Raw genomic sequence first — 26,248 nt, 5'->3', positions numbered from 1 at the left:
TGTACATGTGTTTTGTCTTTTATTTGACAGTCAGTGGAGGGAGACAGGAAACACAGGGAGAGGGAGGGGTAGCCTATGACATGCAACAAAAGGCCCCCCGGGCTGGGAATCAAACCATGGATGGACTATGTGCGGTTATGTGGTATGCACCTTAGATCATTTGACATCAAAATAATTGATGAAAATAAAGGATTTGGAACTCAATTAATTACCTTTTTCCAAGCTTTGTCTGAGGGGAGGCCCACAGTCTCCGACTATAAAAATGTATGAGAGTATATATTTTTTATTTAAAGTTTGGTTTGTCAAAAATTCCTCAGTCCCCACCTCAAAAGTAGGCTAAATAGTAGCCTACTTTAAATTTATTTCTAGAGCCCATTTAAACACAGCTTAAGCTGACCACAGTGCTGTATAAAAAAAGCAATAAAGTTCTGTATAAAATAACTCTGAAATATAAAGATAAAAAAAAAAAATAGAAAGAAAGAAAACACAAATTCTCCAAAGATTTGTTGGATTTTGGGACGGAGTTGCTTCAGCCTGGTCTGCCCATGGGTCTGCCTCAAGTTTTTCTGCCTTAGAGTCTGAACTGAGGGAACAGGACTACCCTTTTCACCCCTGTGGAGGTCTTATCACCTGACCCCAGTGAACGTAAACAGAATGTCACATGATTTGCGGTTCATTTTCCAACATGGCGGCCAGGTCGCAGCAGCTGGCTGCTGCTCTCCTGTCCCTCCTCGGCGGAGTTTTATGTTTTCCTCTCGGCCAGGATACAGAACGGACCCCCACCTGCGGATACGAGGTCAGCTAAGTTTACTTTTCTGCCGTTTGAATTCGTGTGTTTTAGTTGTTTAGCATCCGCTAGCTAGCTAAAGCTAACGAGTTTTTCCTTCCAACTACTTTCAGTTTTACTCTTCCTTCTTTTGTGTTTTGTCAGTTGGTATGAGGAGCTGAGATTCTATCGACAATATGAACATAAAGAGTATTTATTTCTCCTTATATATTTTTATAGTATGCCTCTACTTACTTTCTGCCTTCCCTGTCAATAAAGTAGTGTAGTCCAGTGCTTTGGATCTGTGTGTGTGTGTGTGTGTGTGTGTGTGTGTGTGTGTGTGTGTGTGTGTGTGTGTGTGTGTGTGTGTGTGTGTGCGTGCGCGCGCGCGCGTGCGTGTGCGTCCGTCCGTCATGTCTATTGGACGGTCCGTCACGTCAATCTATCTATCTATCTATCTATCTATCTATCTATCTATCTATCTATCTATCTATCTATCAGTCATGTCATGCCACCAAGCCCAACATGCTGAATGTCCACCTGGTCCCTCACACACACGATGACGTCGGCTGGCTCAAGACTGTTGACCAGTACTACTATGGAGGTCAGTCTGACACACACACACACACACACACACACACACACACACACACACACACACACACACAGAGATTAAATATGCAATCTGCACTAGGGGTGCAAGATATATCGACTCAATATCGTTATCGCAACATCACGTTGCACAATATTATATGTAGGGGTGCAAGATATATCGACTCAATATCGTTATCGCAATATATTGAAAGTGTCGCAATAACTATGCAATATTATGTTTATTTTGTGGAGCGCAGCGTCCCGTCCGTTGGCTGTGTGGCTTAGTTGTGTTTGATTTAGAGCTTGAAACACTATACCGATCATCATTTCATTGGCCAGTTACCGTGCCACTTGTACATGTTAGTGCACGTCAGCACACGGGTCCACTATGTGACAAACCCTATGGAGCGTACCATGTGACGTGTGTGCATATTTCGACAGTGTGAAAGTGTAAGTGAAGAAATAGAGACAACAAAACGGAATGAATCAGAGAAGTGAAAGAAAAGTTGTGTCCTGTTCTCTTTTATTTATTTATTTTCTTTATACTGTCCAACCAGTAAAACATGTCCTGTAGACATGGTCCTTATTTATTTATTCATGTTGTACCAGTCCAATATGACTGTCAGTTGAAATAAACCTGTGTTGTAAGAAAACTTGTTTAATTTGTTATGAATCTATTTCGATGCGTTTTCCCGTAACTTTCGTAATTTTACATATGTTTAAAAATATCGAAATTAATATCGATATCGCAATATCCCATTTTGTCAATATTGTGCAACCCTAATCTGCACATATATCAGGTTGAAGCCATGGAATCACCTCTGCTCTGAGCTAAAATTGGTTTTCCTTCTTACGTGTGACCAATGTTTTCACATGTCTGTGTGCATCTTGAGTGAGAGCACATGGTGAGCAACCAGATACGCAGTGTACATTACTTTGTGATGTAATGTATGATTGCACCATTTGAGAGAACAAAGAGGATGGAATTTTGCAATTTATTAACCATGAATGTGCAATTATTCTCAATAACGAATATGTGCAAATTCAAAGATGATCCAAAATTGTGCGGTATTGTCGAGTCAGGTGTCGAGGCAGTAATGTGTCCATGGGGTGACATAAGAGTCCTTGTCAGGGGTGGGGGGGGGATCTCAGCTCTCCCAGGTCTCTTGTTGATGAAGCCAGCTGCTGTCTAGTAAAACACAGTAATAACAGTTTTATAGTTTTAGTGCATCACATGTCTTTTTACAGTGAGAGCGGCCGTGTGCTTTGCAGGTGACCATCATCTGTTCTTGACCTGTGTATCGTTATGTAAGCAGAGATCATCTGCACTTTACATGATATATAATGCATACTGTGTGTATGGGGAGGGATGTGGATTAAGGCAAACTTTCATCCAATCTTCATTTACTTTATTGCAACATCGCAGCTTATGCACAGGGGTTTTTAGGTTAAAAAATAATGTAATTTAATTAAGTAAACCGATTCTGTTTCTAACGTGTGCCCTTGCCATGATATCAGCTGTACGCTGGTGTTCTTTACTTCAACCTAAAAAGTTGTTGAAGTGTATCATTAAATATATTTGTGAACCTGTGACAAAGTATTTTGACAACTAATTTTTGAATAAAATTAAAAATTCTGAATTTGTTTTAATGAGGTTGTTATTTGTGTGTGTGTGTGTGTGTGTGTGTAGATCGTAACGACATTCAGCACGCGGGTGTGCAGTACATCCTGGACTCCGTGGTGGATCAGTTGTTGAAGAATCCTGACAGGAGGTTTATCTACGTGGAGACAGCGTTCTTCTACCGCTGGTGGAAACAGCAGAGCTCCAGCATGCAGCAGACAGTCAAACAGCTGGTTAACCAAGGTGCAGGAACCAGCACTGTATATTAGGGCTGGGTATCGTCATTGATTTTTTCCGATTCACAAGGTCCCGATCGATTTTATTCACGGTTCAATTTTGATTCCCGATTTCAATTTTATTTTCGATTCAATACCACGTAGGTTAGGAAGATGTCAGTTACAATACCAATTTAGCTTGGACATAAAAGAGATTCTACAGTTGTACAAGGTTAACCTAACCTGGTGCATTATTAAAAGTATCAATGTTTAAATTAAGAACTGACCCCAAACCAGTTAAATTACATGTACTTTATATTTAACATGGACACACAATAAAGGGCAGCTCTATAGACTCTACAGTCAGTGAGTATTGAGTGACATTTCATTCAGATATATTGAGGTGAGAGTCCCAGGGACCCCTTTGAAAATGACCATGCCAGTTTTTCTCTCGACAAAATGTAGCCTATTTTTGGAGGGTTATTTAACCCTTGTGTTGTCTTCCCGTCAACCGTTAACTTTCGTCAAAATTGAAAATGAACTTTTTTTGTCAGTTTTTTCAAAGCTTTTTTTTTTTGATTCAAGGTCAATACACCTAATTTTTATGACATTATACTTATTTTTTTAGTTAAAAAAATAAATAGTTAAGTACAGAGGATGTTTCTGTGAAATCACAGACTGCTTTATGTCAAAGTTTAGTCAGGATATACTGTTGTGAAAACCATTTGAATTCTTTTTTCATATGCTTTAAAATTGAATAAAACACCCAACATTCAATTAACCTAATTATACATTTCACCTGCTCTCCATGCATCAATGTTCATTTTGGGCAATTTTGTTGAAAGAAACCCATATTTCTGATTACAAAAAAACTTTGAAAACGGGTCAAATTCGACGCGAGGACAACCCAAGGGTTAACCTGTTTCCCGACCAGCTAGCATGGCATAGTTTGTACCAATGGACTCCTTAGGTCTTATAGTTTCATATGATACAGGCAGTGATCAATTCTTGGATGTTATGAATCGATATTGCATCGTTAAAAATGAAAATCGATTTAAATCGGAATTTTTTTCTTTGAACCAGCCCTACTGTATATTTACATTTCCACTGGAAGGGTTTCATAACCTCATGCTGCTTCCCAGAGAGTCGGCCCTACTGTATATTTACATTCCCCCCCCTCCCACCCGCCCTTCCTCCAGGCCGTCTGGAGTTTGTGAACGGCGGCTGGTGCATGAGCGACGAGGCCACCACCCACTACAGCGCCGTCATCGACCAGATGACCATGGGCCTGAGGTTCCTCAACGAGACGTTTGGGCCCTGCGGTCGCCCCCGTGTCGCCTGGCACATCGACCCCTTTGGCCACGCCCGCGAACACGCCTCCATGTTTGCGCAGGTAGTTCATCTTAAAGGAATGGTTTGACATTTCACGAAATACACGTCACCTTCGGCAAGAGTTAGATTAGAAGAAGGTTTTTAAGTATTTCTATTTTATTTATTTTGAGCATGTAAAATTCAACATAAAAAAGACAACAGCAGTTGTTGAAAACATGAGGTTTTAAAGGTTAAAAAAGAGAAAGAGACAACATTTATTAATTTAATTAGCGAATGTCCTTGATTTACATGCACGAAAACGAGTAGGAAGAAGTATAAACTTGTTAGTTTATTTTGTTGTTGTTTTAGTAAGTACGTTTTTTTGGGGGAAATGTGCTGGACCGTTTCTTGGCTGGGTGCAGGGTCTTCCTAGGGTCCTGTGGGCTTGCCTTGCAACCAACGGAGACTTCAGGAACACTGAACACAGTTTAAACAAAATGTATTGTGTTAATTAGTGAGCTTTTAAAGGTGCTCTAAGTGATGTCACGCGTTTTTTAGGCTACAACATTTTTTGTCACTATCCGCGAGCTGCCTGTCCCCTCAACACACTGTAAAAAAAACGCGGTCTCTGTAGACAGCCCAGGCTCCACAAACGGTAACAATAACAAACTGCGCCAACCTGCACCACCAAACTTAACAAACGGCGTTCCAGCCAATAACCGAGAAGAAGGATTTGGGGGTGGGGGGGTTAGTGCGCGGAAGGGAGGGGGAGGGGACGGGATGAGGAGGAGGGAGCGGCGAGCTAGCCTCCGTTTTGTTTGACAATACTTCGTGCGTCAACAAGAAGTGACATCATCCAACATCGCTTAGAGCACCTTTTAAGGTCCTGATAGGCGGATATTGTTGCCTTCAGACAGAGCTAGGCTAGCTGTCTCCCCTTGCCCCTCTTGACCTTTTTATGCTGAGCTATGCTAAGCTAACCAGCTGCGGTCTGTAGCTTCATATCTTCAGACTTTTTATCAATCTTCTCATTGAACTCTCAGCAAGGAAACGGTAAAGCTTATTTCCCAAAATTTGAAACAATTCCTTTAAGACATGTGCTGTCAATCCACGACAAGCCAATATTGGCCCCTGAGCTTCAGACTAACCGTTTCCCCGCGGGTGTTGTTCCAGATGGGGTACGACGGCTTCTTCTTTGGTCGTCTGGACTACCAGGACCGGGCTCGCAGGATGATGGACAGGGAGCAGGAGCTTCTGTGGAGGGCCTCCGACAGCCTCACACCCCCCATGGCTGACCTCTTCACCGGTAACAAAACTCTCACACATGCACACCTACTACTTCCCTTCTTCATCTACTCTCTAAAGAGCCCTTCTTGTTGAGGAAAAACTCAGGTTCGGGAGACTTTGATGAATTACACAGGAGCATTTAATGAACTCAAGAATTCAGGTGGCAGTACATTTTAACCACGATGTGTTATCGTGTCGTGCCGTCCCGACTCTCTGAAGTTCCTGTCTTCCTGAAGGAGTATTTAAACTCCCGCTGGAGGCGTTAAGTCTAGCTGAACTTTTAAGGTAAACAAAGATATTGCCGCTGCCCAATAATCTCAGCACAGACAAAATGTGTTATGTGTTTACTTCCATCATGGCCTTGGCAGGGTGAGGCAGCACTGTCTTATTATACAGCTGCTACGTCTCCCATCACCTATGGAGACACAGAGTTGAATTATTCCTCTGCCTAAAAAGGTTAGGAGGTTATGTTGGACACTGACCTGAATGACATCTGGGTACCATTGTCTCAACTAGGGCTGTCCCAACGATTTAATCTAGTGATTAATTATTTCAATGAGCGATTATTTCCCCATTGCTCAATTATTAACAATTTACATAAAACAAATTTCAATAAGGTTCAAGTTTCTATTTTTAAAAATTGTTTAACACTGCACTGTTCAAGTAAAATGAATTTGTAGTGCAACCTGAAGCCAGATGTAGGCTATCAATCCAACCACAAAATCAAGTCACTTTCAGGAGGAACACAAAAATAAAAACTTAAAGTAAACAGAGCAAGTGCAAAAAGAGTAGTGTATGAGAGATTAACCTGTATTTGCTTTTTTTAACAGTAGGTAAAATAATGAATAAGCTCTTGTTTAACATCCATGCTCTTCTTCCTTTTAATTTAACTTTAATTATTTGTATCTAAAGGCTGGTTAAGCACTGTAGGGAGGAGAAGTTGGACAGTTTTTTTTTTTTTGTCTCGTTCCTGTGACTGGCCCATTGGGTGATGGCGTCGGATAAGCGTTAGCATGTTAGATGTATTTCCACTCACTTACCCAACAACTGCTGAAAAACACCGACACACAGTCCTCGTCTTATCCCCCACTCTCTCGCCTGCAGCCTACTACTGGAACTGACCCAAAGACCGAAGTTTTCGTGGCGGGGACGGCATGAGACGAGAGGACATGACACGGGAGGCTCCAGGCTGCAGCCATACAGTCTCGAAGTTTTCCCTAACTTGCGATCTTAAAGAGGGTCGCAACCACTCGCCATGCTCGTCCTTTCGTGCTGCTATCGCTGACTCACTCACTGGACCGTCGACCTGACAAAAAACTGCATGTAGGCGGAGAGCTCGGCTAGCTTCAGAGCTAAGGTGGGGCTGCAGATTAGGTGCCCCTAGAACCCGCGTATCTAACAGTAGTTCGGCATTACATTAGTTCCGCATAACATTAATTAATTTGCACGCAAGTTTTATTTATTTATTTTATTTAGTGACGCGTCGATGCAAATTATTTGCGTAGACTCATTTACGTAGTAGATGACGTCGACTACGTTGATGAATCGTCCCATCCCTAGTCTCAATTTAGATTAGCATGAGTTTATAAACTGGAAATTCCACAACACTTTTCAGTGTGATATGTGTACTCTTGGGGTCTACTAGAATAGGTGTATATGCTTTAATGTTCAAAAGACATATTCTGTTTCTCATACTGCCCGTTGCTGCAGTGCCTCCAACTGAAACGCTCTATCCGAGCTCTTGGCCTGCGTTCTCATAAAGCCCAGTCTGCTCTGATTGGTCAGCTGGCTCACTCAGAGGCAGCACCTATGAAAAACTGGGCTGGCTTTCTCAATCAGTGACATCACTAATTGAGGAATTTCAAACAGGAATGTGGGCGAGGTGTTTTTAGGCAGTTGAGAAAAAGTGTTGCTCCATTTGGAGTGAAATGTGTTTTTTGATTCTTTATACATCTATTACATGCACAAAACAACTATATAACACACTAAAAGATGGGTAAAATCCAAAAAAGCCCATTAGGGGCTCTTTAAAGGGTCAGTTCACTCAAAGTATAAAAATAAATGTTTTTTTTCATATTTTATTTGGGGTGCGTGACTCAGTCTGTGTTTTTTGTCATGTGTTTGAGCTGACCATTCAACCTTTGCCCCCCCCCCACCCGTTAGGGATCCTTCCCAACGGGTACAACCCCCCTGAAGGCTTCTGCTGGGACCAGTCCTGTGACGATCCACCAATCAGAGACGACCCTGACCTGGAAGACTATAATGTCCATGATGTGGTGAAGCGCTTCCTCATCATCGCCAACAGTCAGGTAATACACACACACACACACACACACACACACACACACACACACACACACACACACACACACACACACACACTCAAACAAGATAAGCAATTTAGCTTATTTTAGTAAGACTCTGTGTGAGGAAATGATGCTGGGTCCTCTCTCATGGTCAAGCTTTCAAAGTTAACCAAAAAAAGAACATATAAAGTGACGATTAAAGTTTACATCAAAGTAAGGTATTGTGGAGATGAGAGTATCAGCATTAATTTGACAAAAAAAGTATATATATATATATATATATATATATATATATATATATATATATATATATATATATATATTTTGTAGACCTTTATTGACCGGACAGGACTGAGCCTTTATCCCTTGTGTTGTCTTCCATTTCACCATGTACTTGTCGTCCTGACATTTTCGTCTCTTTTATCGACACTTTTGGCTCTTTTTTTGACGTTTAACACTTCTTTTCACTACCATGTATAAACAGCGCTAACATCAGCTTATTACCAGTTTTATATTTACTACATTTTTGGAATTCATGGTCAATAAACCACATTTATAGGAAATTATACCTAATTCTTGAGTTAAAAAAGCAAAGAGGATGATGAAGGATTAAATGAAGGATAATACCAGAAGGGTATATGTCAACGTTCAGTCTGGTATTGAAACTTGAAAATGCAATTTCTTTTTATAAAACACCCAAAAGTCAATGAAAGTAGAGATGCTATCTTTTGTTGTACTTGCGAAGCGCGATGTGTGGAATCATCCATGTTATTTTTGGGTAAGTAAAGTTGGGTAGTTAAAAGGAAACCCATATTTCTGATGTAGACATTTAAACGGGTCAAATTTGACCCGAAGACAACACTAGGGTTATACATGGGGCGCACGCTAAAAATACTCCTATGACATCATTCTCATGTGTTTGTTGCCTCTTTTGAAACCATTAATTCTCCTCTTATTTCTCTCTCTCTCAGGCTAACGTGTATAAGACCAACCACATCATCATGACCATGGGCTCCGACTTCCAGTATGAGAACGCCAACCTGTGGTACAAGAACCTGGACAAGCTGATCCACTACGTCAACGGCCAGCAGGCCAATGGCAGCAAAGTCAACGTGCTCTACTCTACCCCGTCCTGTTACCTCCAGGAGCTGCACCGCGCTAACCTCACCTGGTAGTGTCAACTTTAAATTAGTTTGTTGGAGTGATAATGCCAAAATTATACTCATAATAGTCTTGCATTGCCAGGCCTTCCTCCACAGCGCTGCGGAGGAAGGTCTGGCTAGTCCACACAGCATTCCGGGATGGGAGAAAAACGTGCTCTGGTTTATTGGCATTTCTTTAAACCAATCACAATCGTCTTGGGCGGAGCAAGGCGACAGACTCAATGACGGTACCCCAGCAAAATAGGTTCAGGAAGGAACTTGTTTTGGTGGAACAAGGTTCAAAGGTTGTTTTAGTCGTGCAACAGAAAACTCAGATTGGACGGATAGTCTAGCTAGCTGTCTGGATTTACCCTGCAGAGATCTGAGGAGCAGTTAACAATAGTCCTCACAAATCCACCGCAGTTTAAAATTACAACACAAAGAAAGCGGAAGGTGACGGACATCTGGCCGAAAATGAGCCACATCCGGCGGAATTTTCCGGTGGCACCTGAACAATCCCAGAAATGACACGTCGTCGATATAGACTCTACCCATAATGACAGCATAAAGAGCGATCTCGTGTATTTCTGCTTCAATTTCGTCCTCTTTTCAACCCAGGGCTTTGAAGACCGATGACTTCTTCCCCTATGCCGACGACGCTCACGATTTCTGGACCGGCTACTTCACCAGCCGGCCAGCGCTGAAGCGTTACGAGAGGATCAGCAACAGCAACCTGCAGGTAGGGATTTAACGATGCTCTCAACTCCACGATGCGATACGATTCCCAATTTTAAGTTCACGATGCGATTTTCTCACGATTTGTTTTAACAGAATGAGCTGCCAAATGGCAAATGGACGATGTGTTATCAAAAGTGCAACTGCAATTTTATTTTATTTAAATAACAAAAGTTAAATAATAAATTAATATACTAAGAAGATGTAGTGACATCTGAAGTCAAACACCAAGAGAGCAGATTACACCTTAGGCCGTTTAAAAATTGCCTCGTGATTCATTTTTATCAAAACAAGCTTTCCAAAATTGTTAAAATTACAGGGGAAGGTGATTGGCAGGTCACAAAAGCAGCTCAATGATCTATATGTGCGGTACTCAGGAAGGCCAGACAGAGATCCATGGATGCCTCACACCCACTAAACTCTGAGTTTGAGTTGCTCCCATCTGTCTGTCAATTCAGGGTCTCGAGGGCGTGCCTGGAATATTTATAATAATAATATAATATTTATTATAGTATAAGAGGTCCTTAGTTCCCCATGCCGTAGAGGCATTGAATGCAAAATGACTGCACTATAAAATACAAGATTTTTTGGGGGGCATTTTAGGCCTTTAATTCCACAGGACAGATGAAGACTGGGAGAGAGAAGGGGAATGACATGCAGCGAAGGGCCACAGGTCAGAATTGAACCCGCGCCCGCTGCATCGAGGAGTAAACCTCTACATATGTGCGCCTGCTCTACCAACTGAGCCAACCCGGCCACACAAGATATTTTTAAATAAGTTCTTTTGTAGGCTGTATCCTACTTCCTCTCCGCCTGCTGTTGTTTCTGCCCATTGCACAATTGTTGTTTTATGTTTAATGGTGTGTAGTATTAGTGTGCTGTATGTTTAATGTTTGATAACATCCAATGTCGTGGTTGTGTTTTAATGATTTGGAGAAGCCAAAGACAAATTTCCACCAAGGTGGACAATAAAGTCTTTATCTATCGATCTATCGATCGATCTATCGATCTATCGAATTTTAACCGATTCACCATGCATTGTTACTAGGCGTGGGGGGAAAAAATACATTACAGTTACGGACCTATTGCGGGGGGTTTTTTAGACAATTTTTAAAATAGATTCTTTTCCCCAGAATCAATTTGATTTATTAATTTTTTACCAATGATTCACCTAAATATGTTGTGTTTATACTGTACTGCCGATTACATCATATCCGTTTCCAGCAAATCGGACCGAAAGCAGAAAATGCAGAAAATACAAAAGGAAATAAAATTAGCAATACTCAATACTATCCAATCACAATACTTCTAGAATCACGATAAATGAAAATCGCAATACAAATTGAATCGGCACCCATGTATCATGAAAAAAACGAATCGGGACAAAAGCATATTCATCCCGGCCCTAATCGTTACATTCCATACAGGTAGTATGTGGTTCACTGTTCAAGTCCAAACACGGACTCACTTGTATTTTAAAGCCAAATTATTGCTCTATTATCTGCTGGTTTGGAAATGCCAAACCAGCAGAAAATGTTGGAAATGCCATTTTTGAAAAGCACAGGTGTATTCAAACCCATTAATGATGGCTGCATTCCACTTAGGAGAGGCCCTGGTATTGTGCATGCTGACTCCCTGAAATAGCTTACTGGGACACTTTATGGAACTGAGCCATCGTTACGGTTATCAATTTCAGCTGGGCTTTTCCTACTATGACAAGTCAACATGTCTGCTGTGAAAAAAAGGTCCATAGGGTTCATCCTCTGGGAGCACGAGTGTCTGTACTAAATGTTCTATGACTCCATCTGTACTCTGGTGCGGAGGTCTGCATACTGTTGTAACTCTGTGGCTTTGTTTTGTTTTTTGTACAGACGTGTAACCAGCTGGAGATACTTGGCGGTCCGGTCTCCAGGAAGGGGCCCTTCGGGGATGGCAACAGCCAGACCATGCGTGAGATTTAGTTTGTATTACTTTTTTGTGTTGTGTTTGTATCTAGTGGTCACATTTTATACCTGGTAGGAAGATCACCACGTATATCCTAACTGTCCTGTAATAATTGTTAGGGCTGCACAATATATCGTTTTGGTTATCATCATTACAATATCAACTGGCGCAATAAACGCATCGCGAAAAGCTACGACATATCGCGAAAGCCACACTCGAAACACTTTTTTGTGTTCGTTGAAAGAAAATCTCAGTAAAAACGTGTTGTCGTTCTTTTTTTAGTGGTACCTTTTTATATTCGATTTAAAGCTATAGTGCATAGTTTCTGTCGCCCCAATGAGGAATTCTAAGCAATGACAACAAAACTGTCTGCGCGTCCACATGATACAAGCCTTCCGTGATCGTGCAGAGATAAATGTCACAATGGTGTTAATTAATATACGTGACTGGAGAGCAGACAGGACTGACTGACAGCTACTTGTTTGTGCTTTTGTTTTCATAGAGAAAGCCATGGCGGTGGCTCAGCACCATGACGCGGTGTCAGGCACAGAGAAGCAACACGTAGCCAACGACTACGCCCGGAGGCTAGCTAACGGCTGGCAACGTTGTCAGGTATTTGAAGTTCCACGCGGCATCACGTTGCTCAACATACTGTAATCTTGTAGGTTTGGTAGAAAGCATTGTTTTTAATAAAAAAGGTTCATTTGGATCCCGCTGCAGTTGTGTGTTTTGGGACTTATCAACCCAACTGGAATGTAACTTTCTGCCAAGCCAGTTGTTGAGCTGTTGTGTCCTTTTTTATGTCCATTGTTTTTGTTTGTTTTCGATGATGATTGTGGAGGACATAACGCACCTGCTTTTTTTATTTTTTTATTTCTGACTTTAATTTCTCTCCCAGGTTTTGGTGAGTAACAGTCTGAGTGCTCTGAGTGGCTCGTCTGCTAAGCGAATCTACTGTGACAACCTCAACATCAGTGTGTGTCCTCTCACCGAGTCCAGCAAAAAGGTTACACACACACACACACACACACTCGCTTCGCTTGCTATTATTGTGGGGATCCCACTACCAAATTAATTCCACAAACAACTACCACCTCTAACTTTCAAAACCTAGCCCTAACATAACCGTTCAAATGGGCCGCACAATGTCTGTTTCATTTTTCCCAAAACGACATAAGGGCACACATATGTATACAGTATACAGTATACATACACACAGTCATGGAGTCCATGCAAACAGGCAGACGTACAGTACATCTTCCAAGATAGGTTTGTAAATAAACATTCAACTCAAATTAAAAAAGAATTTTATTTTGTGTAAATATAAACTACATTAAGCAACATATGAACATATTCATATCAATATATTTATCAGTACTGTTATTGCTCAACGTCCTCTCTCTCTCTATCCCTCCCTTCCTCCCTCCCTCCCTCTCTCTCTCTCTCTCTCTCAGTTCTCAGTCAATGTGTACAACCCTCTCGCTCGCCCCGTCACGTGGCCGGTCAGGCTGCCGGTGAATGGAACATCATATGTCGTATCAGATGCTGAAGGCAAATCTGTGGACTGCCAGGTGTGTGTTTGTGTGTCTTTTATTTGATAATGAGAGAGAGTGTATTATTCAGCTTTTATGGCAATTTAATTGTTTTTTTTTATACACGTTTTAAGGAAATCCACTTTGTATATGGAAATAGTTTTTGTTTAGCTTGGGATAATAATTACTTGCAAGTAGAAGTTTTCTGTGGCCGTAGTGTAATTTTATGTATAATAGTTTTAAACTCTAATGAACGTTTTTAGTTAGTAATCCTATCATCTGCCTGGCAACATTGAGACATGTCATTTTTTTTGGAATGGTTGCTATAGTAGAAATTTTAATAAAATGTCATACTGTAAGATTCCAAAAGTGCAGTATGATCATTTAAATCCTCATCAGTAATAAACATTATTAGTATTAAGGGATGACAGGATTTCATAAAATAATCCCGATCTGACAGAATTCAGCTTTGAAGGTCCCATGACATGGTGCTCTTTCGATGCTTTTATATAGGCCTTAGTGGTCCCCTAATACTGTATCTGAAGTCTCTTTTATATAGACCTTAGTGGTCCCCTAATACTGTATCTGAAGTCTCTTTTATATAGACCTTAGTGGTCCCCTAATACTGTATCTGAAGTCTCTTTTATATAGACCTTAGTGGTCCCCTAATACTGTATCTGAAGTCTCTTTTATATAGACCTTAGTGGTCCCCTAATACTGTATCTGAAGTCTCTTTTATATAGACCTTAGTGGTCCCCTAATACTGTATCTGAAGTCTCTTTTATATAGACCTTAGTGGTCCCCTAATTCTGTATCTGAAGTCTCTTTCCCGAAATTCAGTCTTCAGCAGAATTACAGCCACTAGAGCCAGTCCCACAATGAGCTTTCCTTAGGATGGGCTATTTCTGCGTCTGTAGCTTTAAATGTTAATGCGGAGGAGAGAAGCAGGGCAAGGTGGAGGGTGGGCGTGTGGCCTTGACCCAAGCCCCCAGGAGGAGCGCTAAGTCTATATGCCAACATGGGCTTAGTGGATAACGGTGGTACTGCACCCCATGGCCCAGAAAGACTTTTCACATAGACATTACATGGCGAAAGAAACGTCTATATTTCAGCGGATAATTTGTTTCGGGGTATATCAACCTACCAGCCCGAACACCGAAAGTGTCCTTGTTTAAAACGTTACGTTTTTAACATTTACTAGAAGCGAATCCAGAATTATTAAATTTGAAATGATGAACCCGCATAATGGCCTCGAGCAGACCCACGGGACTGCGCACGTCCGTTCACATGACTGTTCTCCCGAGCTCATGTAGCTAGCTGTAATAATGGATATGGCTAATGGTTGTAATTTACCATGTGTTCTATTAATACGTCCATGGTATTATCTTATGAAGTTATGATACATCCGAGGGATGTATGTATGTTTTAAAGCCTGTTACGTGGATGTAACGTCATTAGCGTTTCCCAAACTGGTGAGGCTATCGACTAGCTAGCTAGTTGCTAACATCAGGGTTAGCTAGCATGGCTGTATTAAGATCATGCCTACATAAAGTTACTACAGACATAGTGATTACATGGCCTTGGTTCTCTCTTATGATACATCCGAGGGCTGTATGCTGTAAAGCTTGTAACGTGGATGAGAGATGAAGCCATGGATGAGCTCTGTTCATGAAAACTAACACGAAACTGCAGGCTAACTGCTAGCGCTAGCTAGTAGCTAGCTAGCTAGTAGCACGGCATAATGATTAAATCTCCATGGTTGTCTAGCTAAATACATCTATTGTTTATTTAGCTAAGCATGTAAATGATCGGGAACAACGAAAACACAATGTTTAACGTTAGTATAATATTTTAGACAATGAAAACGGCGAGTTCATGAGTTCACCACTTGTAAGCATTGACCTATATAAGCTTGTAAGAGCCACAAGAGATAACGAGCATGTTGCTACCGGTTGCTACGACAACACAAACAAATTGTTGCTAGTGCGCGTGTCCACCGTGACGTCATGGGCCAAGAATGCGGAAAAGCCGAGCTCCATGTTGTCTTAATGCGCTTTTGAGCACTCTCATTGGAACGTACGGGGCTTCCCGCCGACCACTGTATCCAGTTCTCTTAATACATCCATGCCTTGACCAGCTTGCCATGGGCAGCGCAGAGAAAGGGGTGGTAACCTTTCTCCTTATGACGTCACAAAGGGAAGATTCCAGTTCGGCCCATCTGAGCTTACATTTTCTCAAAGGCAGAGCAGGATACCCAGGGCTCGGTTTACACCTATCACCATTTGTAGCCACTGGGGGACCATAGGCAGGCTGGGGGAACTCATATTAATATTAAAAAACCTCCATAAAGTGAAATTTTCATGCCATGGGACCTTTAACCCAGCAGTCATGGTGTGTGTTTCCTTTGTTTTAAGACTTTAAAGCATTTTGTAGGACTTTTATCCCAGTGTCCCTGTGTTTCTGTTCCAGGTGGTTCCAGTGTCCACGTCCACCCGGGACGTGAGGAGGAACCGAGGCTTCGCTGTCAATGAGCTGATGTTCCAGGTGCAGGCTCCTCCTCTGGGCTTCACCACCTACTCCGTGTCCCTGCTGCAGGACGGGCCTCCACCAGCCTCCACGCAGCACCGCACGCCCACAGCCATCCAGAACAAGGTCTTACTACAGCGTTATCACACACTTGCTTTGTGCTGCACCATGGGAATTCGGTACATAATGCTTAAAGCTACAGTGCGTAGTTTCTGTCGCCCTTATGAGGAATTCTAAGTAATGACAACAAAACCGCCGCAGCAATGCTGGCTCTGCTAAATAGCCTCTGGAAGGTACTTGTTTTATGTGGAACATTTGCACCCTGAAAAAGATGACGCCACATATGATATTAAATGAAGTTAACTGTTCACACAATACAACGTTAGCTATTTAAATTAGTTGATTAGTTTAGTTGGTAAAAATCCAGCGGCGCCAGATGTTCTGGCGATTATCAATTAAATGAACTGTCCAATCCAGACTACAAAGTGGATAACAAAGACAAATTTAATACAAATTATATGTTTGTCTTTTTACAGAATTGAGCTGCATTAGAAATGATTCCATTGATGAATTTTCTTTAGGGAAGGGCTAACCCTGAGCACTTTGTGCAAGTAAATTACGCCTGTATGCATTTTCTAAGCCTTATATGCATGACATAGTACATTTGTATTTTCTTTTGAAAACGGAGTATTTGTTTGTCCACGTGCTCCAGTTCCTACGTGTGACCTTTGACCCCGACACCGGCCTGTTGAGCAGCCTCAGCAACCTGGAGACCAAACAGACCATCAAACTGACACAGAATTTCTACTGGTTAGTGTCACTCTGACAGAAACACACACTATGTTTGAACTTGAGCCAGGACGCCTTTTTTTTCCCCCCCAAAGACAGTCAACTTATGATCCCGTCTTATTGTTGCATGGATTTTTATTTGTTGTTGTGTGTGTATGTTGCATGTCCCAGGTATAACGCCAGTGACGGAAACAACGAAAAGAGTAACCAGCCTTCAGGGGCCTACATCTTCAGACCCAACTCCTCCACACCGTTCATCATCAGCAAGACGGCCAAGACGGAGAGCATCCAGGTAGAGAGCGAGCAGCGTAGCAGCTACGCCATTGTTTTTTTATGTGATTATAAAATAATGAAAACCGCGTTAATATAAAATGATTATTCGTTTATATTGTATCCATCTCCCCTCCAGACCCCCGTGGTGCAGGAGGTGAGGCAGTGGTTTGCTCCCTGGGTGTCTCAGGTTGTCCGTCTCTACGGCGACAGCAGAGCCCTGGAGCTGGAATGGACCATAGGACCACTGCCTATCGAGTGAGTGTGTGTTTAACACGTACCGCTTAAGGGGTAACTACCATTTGTTTTTTCAACCTGGACCCTATTTTCCTATGTTGTTGTGTCTAAGTGACTGATGGGAACAACAATCTTTGACATTGGTCCAGTATTAAGCGAGATTGCTCCGCCCACTATACGTAAATTGCGCTGTAGCAAAGCGGTACTTGTGCTATGATATGGCTGAGTGCAGACTGCGATATTCCCACTGCTGATGCTATGACTGCTTGAAATGATCCTGATGCCAATATTTCTAATGTAGCGAATGGGATGTGAACGCTGAGTGGGAGATTCAATGTCATCTTTGATTTCTTCCAGTAACTCTAATATTGCACGGCTGCTTGATCTGTAATGCTAAATGATGTTGTGTTCACTGACAAAGTGTGATTCTTGTGTTAACAATATTTTCAGCCTCGCCTATGTCTTCGTCTTGCTCAAATTACTGTTGCCATTTCACCAGCGGCATAAAGGTCTACTAGGGAAACTCGATTGCGGCTGGTTTAGACCTGCTTTTAAGAGGCGGAGAATTTCCCCCGCAGAATAGAGGCGCGCTTACTGACAGTCTTTGTAAATACCACGGAATATATAATTAGGGGGCACTTTGCTTTATCCTCCCACCTTTTTGGGTGGAACTCCCACTTTCCCCACGACCCTCCCACGAACGCATATTGAAAGCGCAACTTGTCTCTTCTTGCTCATGTGGCAGACAATCTGCGATTTTACCCAAGTGCGCCCTGTTTGTAAATAGCCCGCATCGGTTACGTCCGTCTTTGCGACCAATTAGCGCCTGGAAACAGGCGCAAACGGCTTGATAAATCTAGCCCTCAGTGTCTGACAACTTTATGGAAAGGATCCATTTAGAGATAGACCTTTTAAGACCTCTTTAAGACCTTTCTGTTTAACCAGAAACAGCTCTGAAGTCGCTAGAACCCACCAGACTCCATTTAAAAAAAACTATACTTTTAGCGTGTATAGAGCCAACATATTTTCACATGTAAATCGGTCAACTATGTGTTTATTTCAACCAAAACTGGAGTAGTGATGGTTGGAAAAGAGGAAAGACGAACCAAAACGGATTTTCATAGTTTTATTTTGTATCTGTCGACTTTGAATGAAGAGTATTTTATGATGCTAAAATTACTGTTTATTTACATGGAGTCTGGTGGGTTTAGCGAACGCAATTCCGCGGATGTTTTTATGTTTAAAAAAAAAAAGAATCTTACTCTTTAACAGAAAGGTCGACCTCCTTAGAAATCCTTTCCATAATGTTGTCGGATACGTAGAATATTAATCTGAGTCTGTCAACGGCAAAACGAGCACTTTAGTGAAGGTAGATACAAGCTGGACAATAGCCCCATAACTTACATTGTAGCTTGTTTCGCCATTGCCGACTGCAGCGATCTCGCTTAATACTGGACCAATGTCAAAGATTGTTGTTCCCATCAGTCACAAAAAAAACGGTAGTTACCCTTTAACATGTGCTTATATGTGATACAGTGCGTATATGTTGGCACACATGTCAATAGAAGTTGCAGCTTGTATTTATAGGTTCCTTTTTTTAGGGATTTTGACTTCAATTATTATAACCAAACCCAATACTTTCAGAGCAGAATCACAGCCCAACTGCATCGCTTCCTCTCTCACTCCCTCTCTTTATCCATTAGTGACGACCTGGGGAAGGAGGTGATCACTCGTCTGGACACCAGCATTAAAACCTCTGAATATTTCTACACCGATTCCAATGGCAGAGAGATGCTGCAGAGAAAGTAAGCTACATTTTTTTAAGTTGAAAATACATGCAACTAAGTTAACATTTGGCAGATGTTACTTATAGTATTCTAGAGGAAACTGTAAGTAAGGTTGTTCTAGAATAAAAAAAAAAAGATCTACCATGATTGACCGATTAGAAGCTCAGAGAGCTGTGTGTGTGTCTGTTGTTTTGTTTTAAAGGAAAGATTTCCGGCCCACCTGGAACCTTGTTCAGTCGGAGCCCATTGCTGGAAATTATTACCCCATCAACTCCCGTGCTTTCATCAAGGTGTGTGTGTGTGTGTGTGTGTGTGTGTGTGTGTGTGTGTGTGTGTGTGTGTGTGTGTGTGTGTGGTTTGTGTGTGTGACCAAAGAAATAGTCCAGATGAAATCTTAACAATTAACTCTTGTTCAAAGTATAATGTTTTTCCCCTCTTTCTAAATAATTGAGGTTTGTGAATTGACATTTTTTTTTAGGTTGACATGTTTATTTAATATTCTTACTCCTTACTTTACTAATTTTTTCACTGTGTACGTGTTTATTTTCAGGATGATGTGGACCAACTCACTGTGGTCACGGATCGCTCTCAGGGAGGAGGCAGCCTCCAGAATGGCTCTCTGGAGATCATGGTGAGACACACACACACACACACACACACACACACACACACACACGTATTTTGTACTTATTTGAATATCTTATTCATACTAATTTTACAAATTTGATTACAGTAACTGTATTTAACTACTTTCATATGCTTTGTTTAGTTTGTAGATTATTTTGAACATGTAAGAATATATATATACATACATACACACATACACATACATACACACATATAGTCTCTCTCCCTCTCACCCCTCCCCTCCCCCCTCAGCTCCACCGCCGGCTGTTGTACGATGACGTCCGCGGCGTCGGCGAGCCGCTCAACGAGAGCTCCAGCGTTTTCCCCGAGGGGCTGGTGGTCCGAGGCCGCCTCCAGCTCTCCCTGGACCGTCCGCCTAGCGCGGCCGATGCACACCGCCCCCTGGCCCAGCAGGAGGTACTGCAGCCGCTGCTGACCTTCACCGACGGAGATCTGCACCCAAACACTCGGCTGCAGGTGAGTGCATATATATATATATATATATATATATATATATATATATATATATATATATATGCAAGGTCCAGATAGAAAAGTACACATAACATATTACAAAAGGGGTACATACAAACATAAATACATACAATAAATATTAGAGGTAAGAATGTAAATCCTGGGAGATTATTTTTTTTACACCTGTGGGACACAAATGGTGTCAACAAGAGCTGGTAACCTAAATCGTTTAGCATATTATGCTAATAATTGAGACTAAAAGTTATTAACGCTAATAATGTGAAGCGTATGTCCCTTGTAGGGCTCGCGATATGCGATCATGTTGAATATTGGGATAATAATATTACTTGCGATAAAAAGACAGTGATAGTGAAGTGATTAAACAAAGTCAACGTATATATAGTATGTCGAAACTAGCCAATAAAAAGTCATACTATAGTTTGTTGAAAAAGTGATAGTTTGTCAAAAAAAAATGTATGTTGAAAAAATGTGATTAAAAAAAGTCATAGTGTGTGTATATATATATAGTATGTTGAAAAAAAAGTGATGAAAAATAATATTATAGTAATATGAAAAAATTCATAGTATAGTATGGAAGAACATGCAAACTCCACACAAAAAGGCCCAGCCCAGATTTAAAAATTCTGACTTTAAACTCAGAACTCAAATACATGTTTTCACATGTGGCCCTAATCCTCGTCCGTAGATCAAAAATATTTGATTTTTTTTTTTTTCTTCTCATATGGCCCAGCTCTACCTCTGACCCGTCCTGCTCTGTCTGTCTGTGTGTCTCGTGTCTGTAGTTCTCTGGGCTGCAGGCTGCGCTGCCCCCTGCTGTCCACCTGCTCACACTGACTCAGTGGGACAAGGACTCGGTGCTGCTGAGACTGGAGCATCAGTTCCAGAGCCAGGAGAGCAAAGTGAACTCGCAGCCCGTCACGGTCAACCTGCAGGTCAGACATTCAAAAACACATAGAGCTAGTTTGGAGTAATGTAAGATTCCTTTCTAATGCACTGTCTTGTACTTGGGTCATATTTCACTTGTAACAGTACAGAGGGACGATGAAGATATGGTGAAGATACTCCTCACAGCCATAACCAGAAACTGGTATAAGCCTGATTGTCCTAAACGACAACAATGGTTTGAAGTCATACAAGAAATAAGGGCAATGGAAAGGTTGACTTTTGTGCTAGGTTTGAGAGAAGATTTACATGCCAAAAGATGGCAGAAGTAGACATTTTACTTAAATAAAACATAAGGACATTGGTCCACAGCTTGGACCCATTAGTGGATAAAGCAGCAACTTGAAATGTATACATTTTATTTATATTTTTGTGGATATCATCACCTTTCCCCACAGGACCGGTTTCCTTTTTTTCTTTTTTTCTTTCCCATATATTACTCACAAATTGGGGTGTTTTCAGTTGTTATAATTTACTGAAAATTCAATAAAAACTAAAGTAATAAAAAAAAAAAAAGCTCATTTAACTGTTTGATTAAACCCAAACATTTCTAAAACTTAAAATAATTAGGATTGTTTTTTGGCACGGGCCTGTATAAGATTCTGACAGTATGATAACCTTCAGCAAAAATACCTTGAAACCGGCCCATGCCTATCCTCGTGTTGTGTAGCCATTTTATAAATAGATCATTTACTGTAAAAAAAGAAATACTAAAATACTTAATTTTAAAAATAAAGTAGTAAAGTAATTATAATGAAGTGTGCATCATTAATACTTTGCCATAACTCCTTATTCCATCTTGGTTTCTGTCTGTGTAGAAGCTGTTTTCCACTCTGGAGGTGCTGGGTGCGTCTGAACTGAACCTGTCAGCCAATCAGTGGAAAGACGATATGACTCGTTTTCATTGGACACCGGAGACAGGTACAGGACACCTGTCATTAACTTCACTATGGCAGCTCTGAACGTGCTGGAAGTACATTTGGGCCCGAGGAGCGTGTAATGAGTTCAGATCATGCCAGACTTAAAGCTTCCTGCTGAAGTGTTGAACACCACTAGCTCAGCGCAGCGCTGCTCTCTGTCATGTTCTCAAAGCTGGAAGTGACCGTCGGATTCATAATGTTAACTTATCTTAACTTAAAAAAAGTCATAGTACACTACATCAAAAAAAAAAAAAGTCATATTATAGTATATCGATAAAAAAACCATAACAAAGTCATAGTATAGTATGTCTAAAAAAGTCATAGTAGAGTGGGTCAAAGAAAGTCTTAAAGAACATGCAAACTCAATACATTACAATCGAAAAAAAAATCTGTTAAAGTCATAATATAGTATGTGGGGAAAAAATATTTCATAGTATAGTATGTCGAAAGAGACGTTAAAAAGTCATAATGTAGTATGTCGAAAAAATATTTTAAAAAATGTCAAACTATAGTATGTCAAAAAAATTGAAAGAATTTATAGTTTAGTATGTTCAAAAAGTGATTAAAAGAGTCAGTGAATTAAATTTGAAACAGTCATAGTATAGTTTGTCAAAAAAAGTAAAAAATTTTTTTTTTTTTTTTTTTTTTTTTTTTTTTTTTTTTTTTAAAGATAAAAAAAGTCAAGTATATTGAAAATATACTTGATCAGATTGTCCCCGATTTAAATCTTGCTGAGTATGACTTGTCATAGTATAGTATTCCATTTAACATAAAAATGTCATGATAAAGTCATAATATGTCATAAAAATGTCTAACGGAGCGAGTTCTGCCCGACCTTTAACCCCGTTTGTGTAGTAGTGAAAGAGAGCAGAGGAGAACCTGTAGTCGATAGAGTAGCACACTCAGCAAATACAAGGCAGCGAAATGTCGGGGAGTTTGTGCTGTGTGTGTGTGTGTGTGTGTGTGTGTGTGTGTGTGTGTGTGTGTGTGTGTGTGTGTGTGTGTGAGTGTGTGAGTGTGTGAGTGTGTGTGTGTGTGAGTGTGTGAGTGTGTGAGTGTGTGAGTGTGTGAGTGTGTGAGTGTGTGAGGGATGGATGTCTGGCAGGAAGCCGCCGCCGCTGGTTAGCTGCCAGTCTCTGATGCACCACTTGGCTGGTGTTGGAGGGTGGCGTTCGGTCTCAACAGGAGGTTGAAAAGAGAAGGGTGAACTCCGAAACCCACCGATGCTTTTTAAGTCTACGAGGGTGGTAATCACTGCTCCATTACAGTCCACTTAACCATAAAGACTATTCCCCCGCAGGGACCAATTAGGCAGCCAGTGTAATATAATGAGTCATTAATGCATTGTTATGGTTCAAAGCTTTAATGGTAAACTGTGAGGTGTTTTAGTGGCTTCGCAAGACTCCTTTTTAGGAGAGGAGGAGCGGTCTATTATTAGTTTCAGCTTCTTGTCGCCATTGGTACGTTTCTACTACGGCTGCACAATATGACAAAAATGTGCGGTATGCAATAACGATATTACTTGCGATTCAAAAAAACAAACATAAAGTGTACTCCGTTCTGCCCTTTTCAGTATTCTGCTTAAATTGCTTGTTTAATTTAAAACAAATGAAACAAAAATCCTTACCAACATTCTTTTGTTGAACAAATTGAACATTGAGTTACGTTTGAAGGTGCCGTTTTCTGCTGATATTTTAACACAAAAAAGGTCTCCGAGTGTATTTCGCGATGTGTTTATTGCGCCAGTTGCTATCGCGATCGTCTGTATCCTGAGGTTTGGTGTTTTAAGCCCCCCCAACGTCGTCTTCCAGGCAGCGCCTTCCTGGAAGGCACTAGGATAAGCCAATGGTTAGGGTTATGTGTCTTGAAGTCGACGGTCGCAGCGCCGCCAGAAGTCGACGCTTGGGGGCTTAAAACGCCATCAAGCCTATATCCTTGACGTTCCACTTCTGGGATTGTCCAGTGCCGCAAGAAAATTCGCCAGATGCGTATTCCGTTATCTTCTTCTTTCTTTGTGTTGGAATTTTAAATTCGTGGATTTATAATTACTATTGTTAACTGCTCCTCAGATCTCTGCAGGGTAAATCCAGACCGCTAGCTAGACTCTGTCAATCGGAGTTTTTCTCGCGACAACTATTTTTGCAGCGCTGCGGCGGAGTTTAGCACGCCCATGACGATGTGATTGGTTTAAAGAAATGCCAATAAGAGCACGTTTTCCTCCCATCTCCGGATGCTGTGTGGAGTAGCCAGACCCTCCTTCACCGCGCTTTGGAGGAGGGTCTGGCAAAGAGAGACTAATATCGCGATGACGATGAAAAAAAACTGCTGCTGCTTTGTTGTGACATTTGATCTGGGAACTGAAGTTTTTTTTTCACTTGTCAATAATTCCAGAATTCCAGCATGCCATATTTGTAGAAATTATCGGTTACACTTAACTTGAAGGTATCGACATAAGAGACACTGTCGTGAACGTGTCATAAACAAGTCATAAACATTCATGACATAACGCTTCCGTCATTAAGTGTCGTTCATTTTTTTTGTCATGGGTCTTATACAGAAGCCACAGCCCGGCTGGCGCGTGCAAATGTGACGTCACGGAATCGCCGTAACCGTTTATACCCGCGCTGGGGGTCGTGACACTAGTTTCAGTCTTCTCCTGAACAGCGGTGGCGCTAATGAGCAAAGGCTACCGACTTCGCTCTTTGTACGGACTAGAAGAAGAAGAAAAAAGGTAAACAACGGCAGGAGAGAACCATAGACAGTATATAAGGAGAGAACTGGCAGCAGCATTGATGTCAATGCTTCGATTTGATTGGATGAGCTACTTGGTCGGATCCAGAGCCATATCACTCTGGTCGGATCAAGCCTTTCATTCACCATAAAAGAACTCAACCCGGAAAGTTTACAAGAGAGACGTTGCAGTCACTCAGAGTCCTGGCATCCGGTTTCCCTCGAGCTCGTTCATGCTTCCGGTTTCCGAAAGAAAAAACAAAAATATAATTCACGCTTTAGTGTTAAGGTTCGTGTGTCATGACAGTGTCATGTAACTCTTATGTAGGTACCTTCAAGTAAAGCGTTACCAAATTATCTCTTGTTTTTGTGCATTTTTCCTAATGCCGTTGTCTCTTCTCCAGATGCGAAGCCGCTGCTGAAGGCGTTCCCAGACGCCTCCGTATGGGAGGTGACTTTAAGACCAATGGAGATCCGAACCTTCCTGCTCAGGGTCAGCTTCAGATAGCCGATCGCACGCCTTCACTTTTTTTGTTTTTGTTTTACAAGACGTCGCAAATGAGTTGAGCGACGCAAATTTCAAATCAATCCAAGTTCCTGTGGCCTCTCGCCTGCGTTTGATTGGATCACGCGAGGACAGTTCTACACCAGTTAGAAAATGTTCTGGACATCTGAGAAAGGATGGAAAGGCTTTCTGTTTACAAAACCAAAAAAAGATTTTGAGTGCAAACACACACCGATCTGGAGATGTTTTTGGAAACACAGCTGTGATTTTTGAATGGGTTGTAACCAAAGAAAAAGCCTTTCTCTTCCTCATGGCTGTCCACAGAAATAATAAAAAGAAAGAAAAGATGATTATTTCCCACTTAGTGACACTGAATGGCTGAACGTTCTTCTCCTCTGAGACATACAGGATGTACAGAATTAGCTGACGCTACCTTTTGAAGTATCGCAGACACACCGATGATACTAAATCCCTCTAAAACTGACCCTGAGACATTGGTTTTTTTAACTCTAAAACTTGACTTTTTCAAAGATTTATCTGAATTTTTCAGCACACGCACTTCCAATCACAAATCCTTACTTTTTCTGTCTACGAATCAAACTGGTGCCGACTTGTACTGACTGCCTGACGTGTGCAATATGTGTAACCTTTTGTATTTCTGCCGATTGTGTGCGTGTGTATAGTTTGAAGATGATTTTTGTACTGATCGCCAAGCAGCTGATAATAAAGTCTGTTATTCTCACTTTGTGTTGACCTGCATGTTAATGTTACAGCTACGCATCCACGGACACACTGATGCCCGCTTTCTCTCCTAAGACGCTTTTAAATTGAGTCGTCCATCATTGCTACCTGCGGTGTTTTTCTGGAATCACGACAGGAATATATTTACATCGATTAAGTTTTGAGACATAAAAATGTTACTGCTGCCATTTCAAGTCAAACGCATGCTGCGTTACATTTAAATGCA

At 41.3% G+C, this 26,248-nt stretch overlaps 1 protein-coding gene across 1 annotated transcript; it reads left to right on the top strand.

Annotated features, from left to right (window-relative positions):
- The first annotated feature begins 666 nt into the window (after positions 1 to 666).
- man2b1 (mannosidase, alpha, class 2B, member 1) lies at positions 667 to 26,023 on the top strand. The gene is made up of 23 exons (XM_039794890.1): positions 667 to 796; positions 1,268 to 1,370; positions 3,051 to 3,224; positions 4,396 to 4,589; positions 5,681 to 5,813; positions 7,958 to 8,103; positions 9,072 to 9,271; positions 9,861 to 9,981; positions 11,849 to 11,927; positions 12,424 to 12,533; positions 12,820 to 12,927; positions 13,376 to 13,492; positions 15,923 to 16,105; positions 16,692 to 16,789; positions 16,940 to 17,060; positions 17,178 to 17,296; positions 18,979 to 19,080; positions 19,265 to 19,352; positions 19,613 to 19,693; positions 19,942 to 20,166; positions 20,967 to 21,116; positions 21,945 to 22,047; positions 25,181 to 26,023. Exons 1-23 carry the CDS (start codon positions 686 to 688, stop codon positions 25,282 to 25,284), a joined length of 2,970 nt encoding a protein of 989 aa, XP_039650824.1. The 5' UTR covers positions 667 to 685; the 3' UTR covers positions 25,285 to 26,023.
- The last annotated feature ends 225 nt before the right edge of the window (positions 26,024 to 26,248 follow it).

The sequence above is a fragment of the Perca fluviatilis genome, chromosome 1, assembly GCF_010015445.1.
Source record: "Perca fluviatilis chromosome 1, GENO_Pfluv_1.0, whole genome shotgun sequence".
In the NCBI taxonomy this organism is placed as follows: Eukaryota; Metazoa; Chordata; class Actinopteri; order Perciformes; family Percidae; genus Perca; species Perca fluviatilis.
This window is presented reverse-complemented; position numbering and strand designations above follow the sequence as displayed.

Excerpts from the sequence above, each read along its gene's own strand:
- man2b1 (XM_039794890.1), top strand. The coding sequence starts at position 686 with ATGGCGGCCAGGTCGCAGCAGCTGGCTGCTGCTCTCCTGTCCCTCCTC. Across the intron at positions 4,590-5,680 it reads ACGCCTCCATGTTTGCGCAG|ATGGGGTACGACGGCTTCTT; the intron begins GTAGTTCATCTT and ends GTGTTGTTCCAG. Across the intron at positions 19,353-19,612 it reads ACTCCCGTGCTTTCATCAAG|GATGATGTGGACCAACTCAC; the intron begins GTGTGTGTGTGT and ends GTTTATTTTCAG.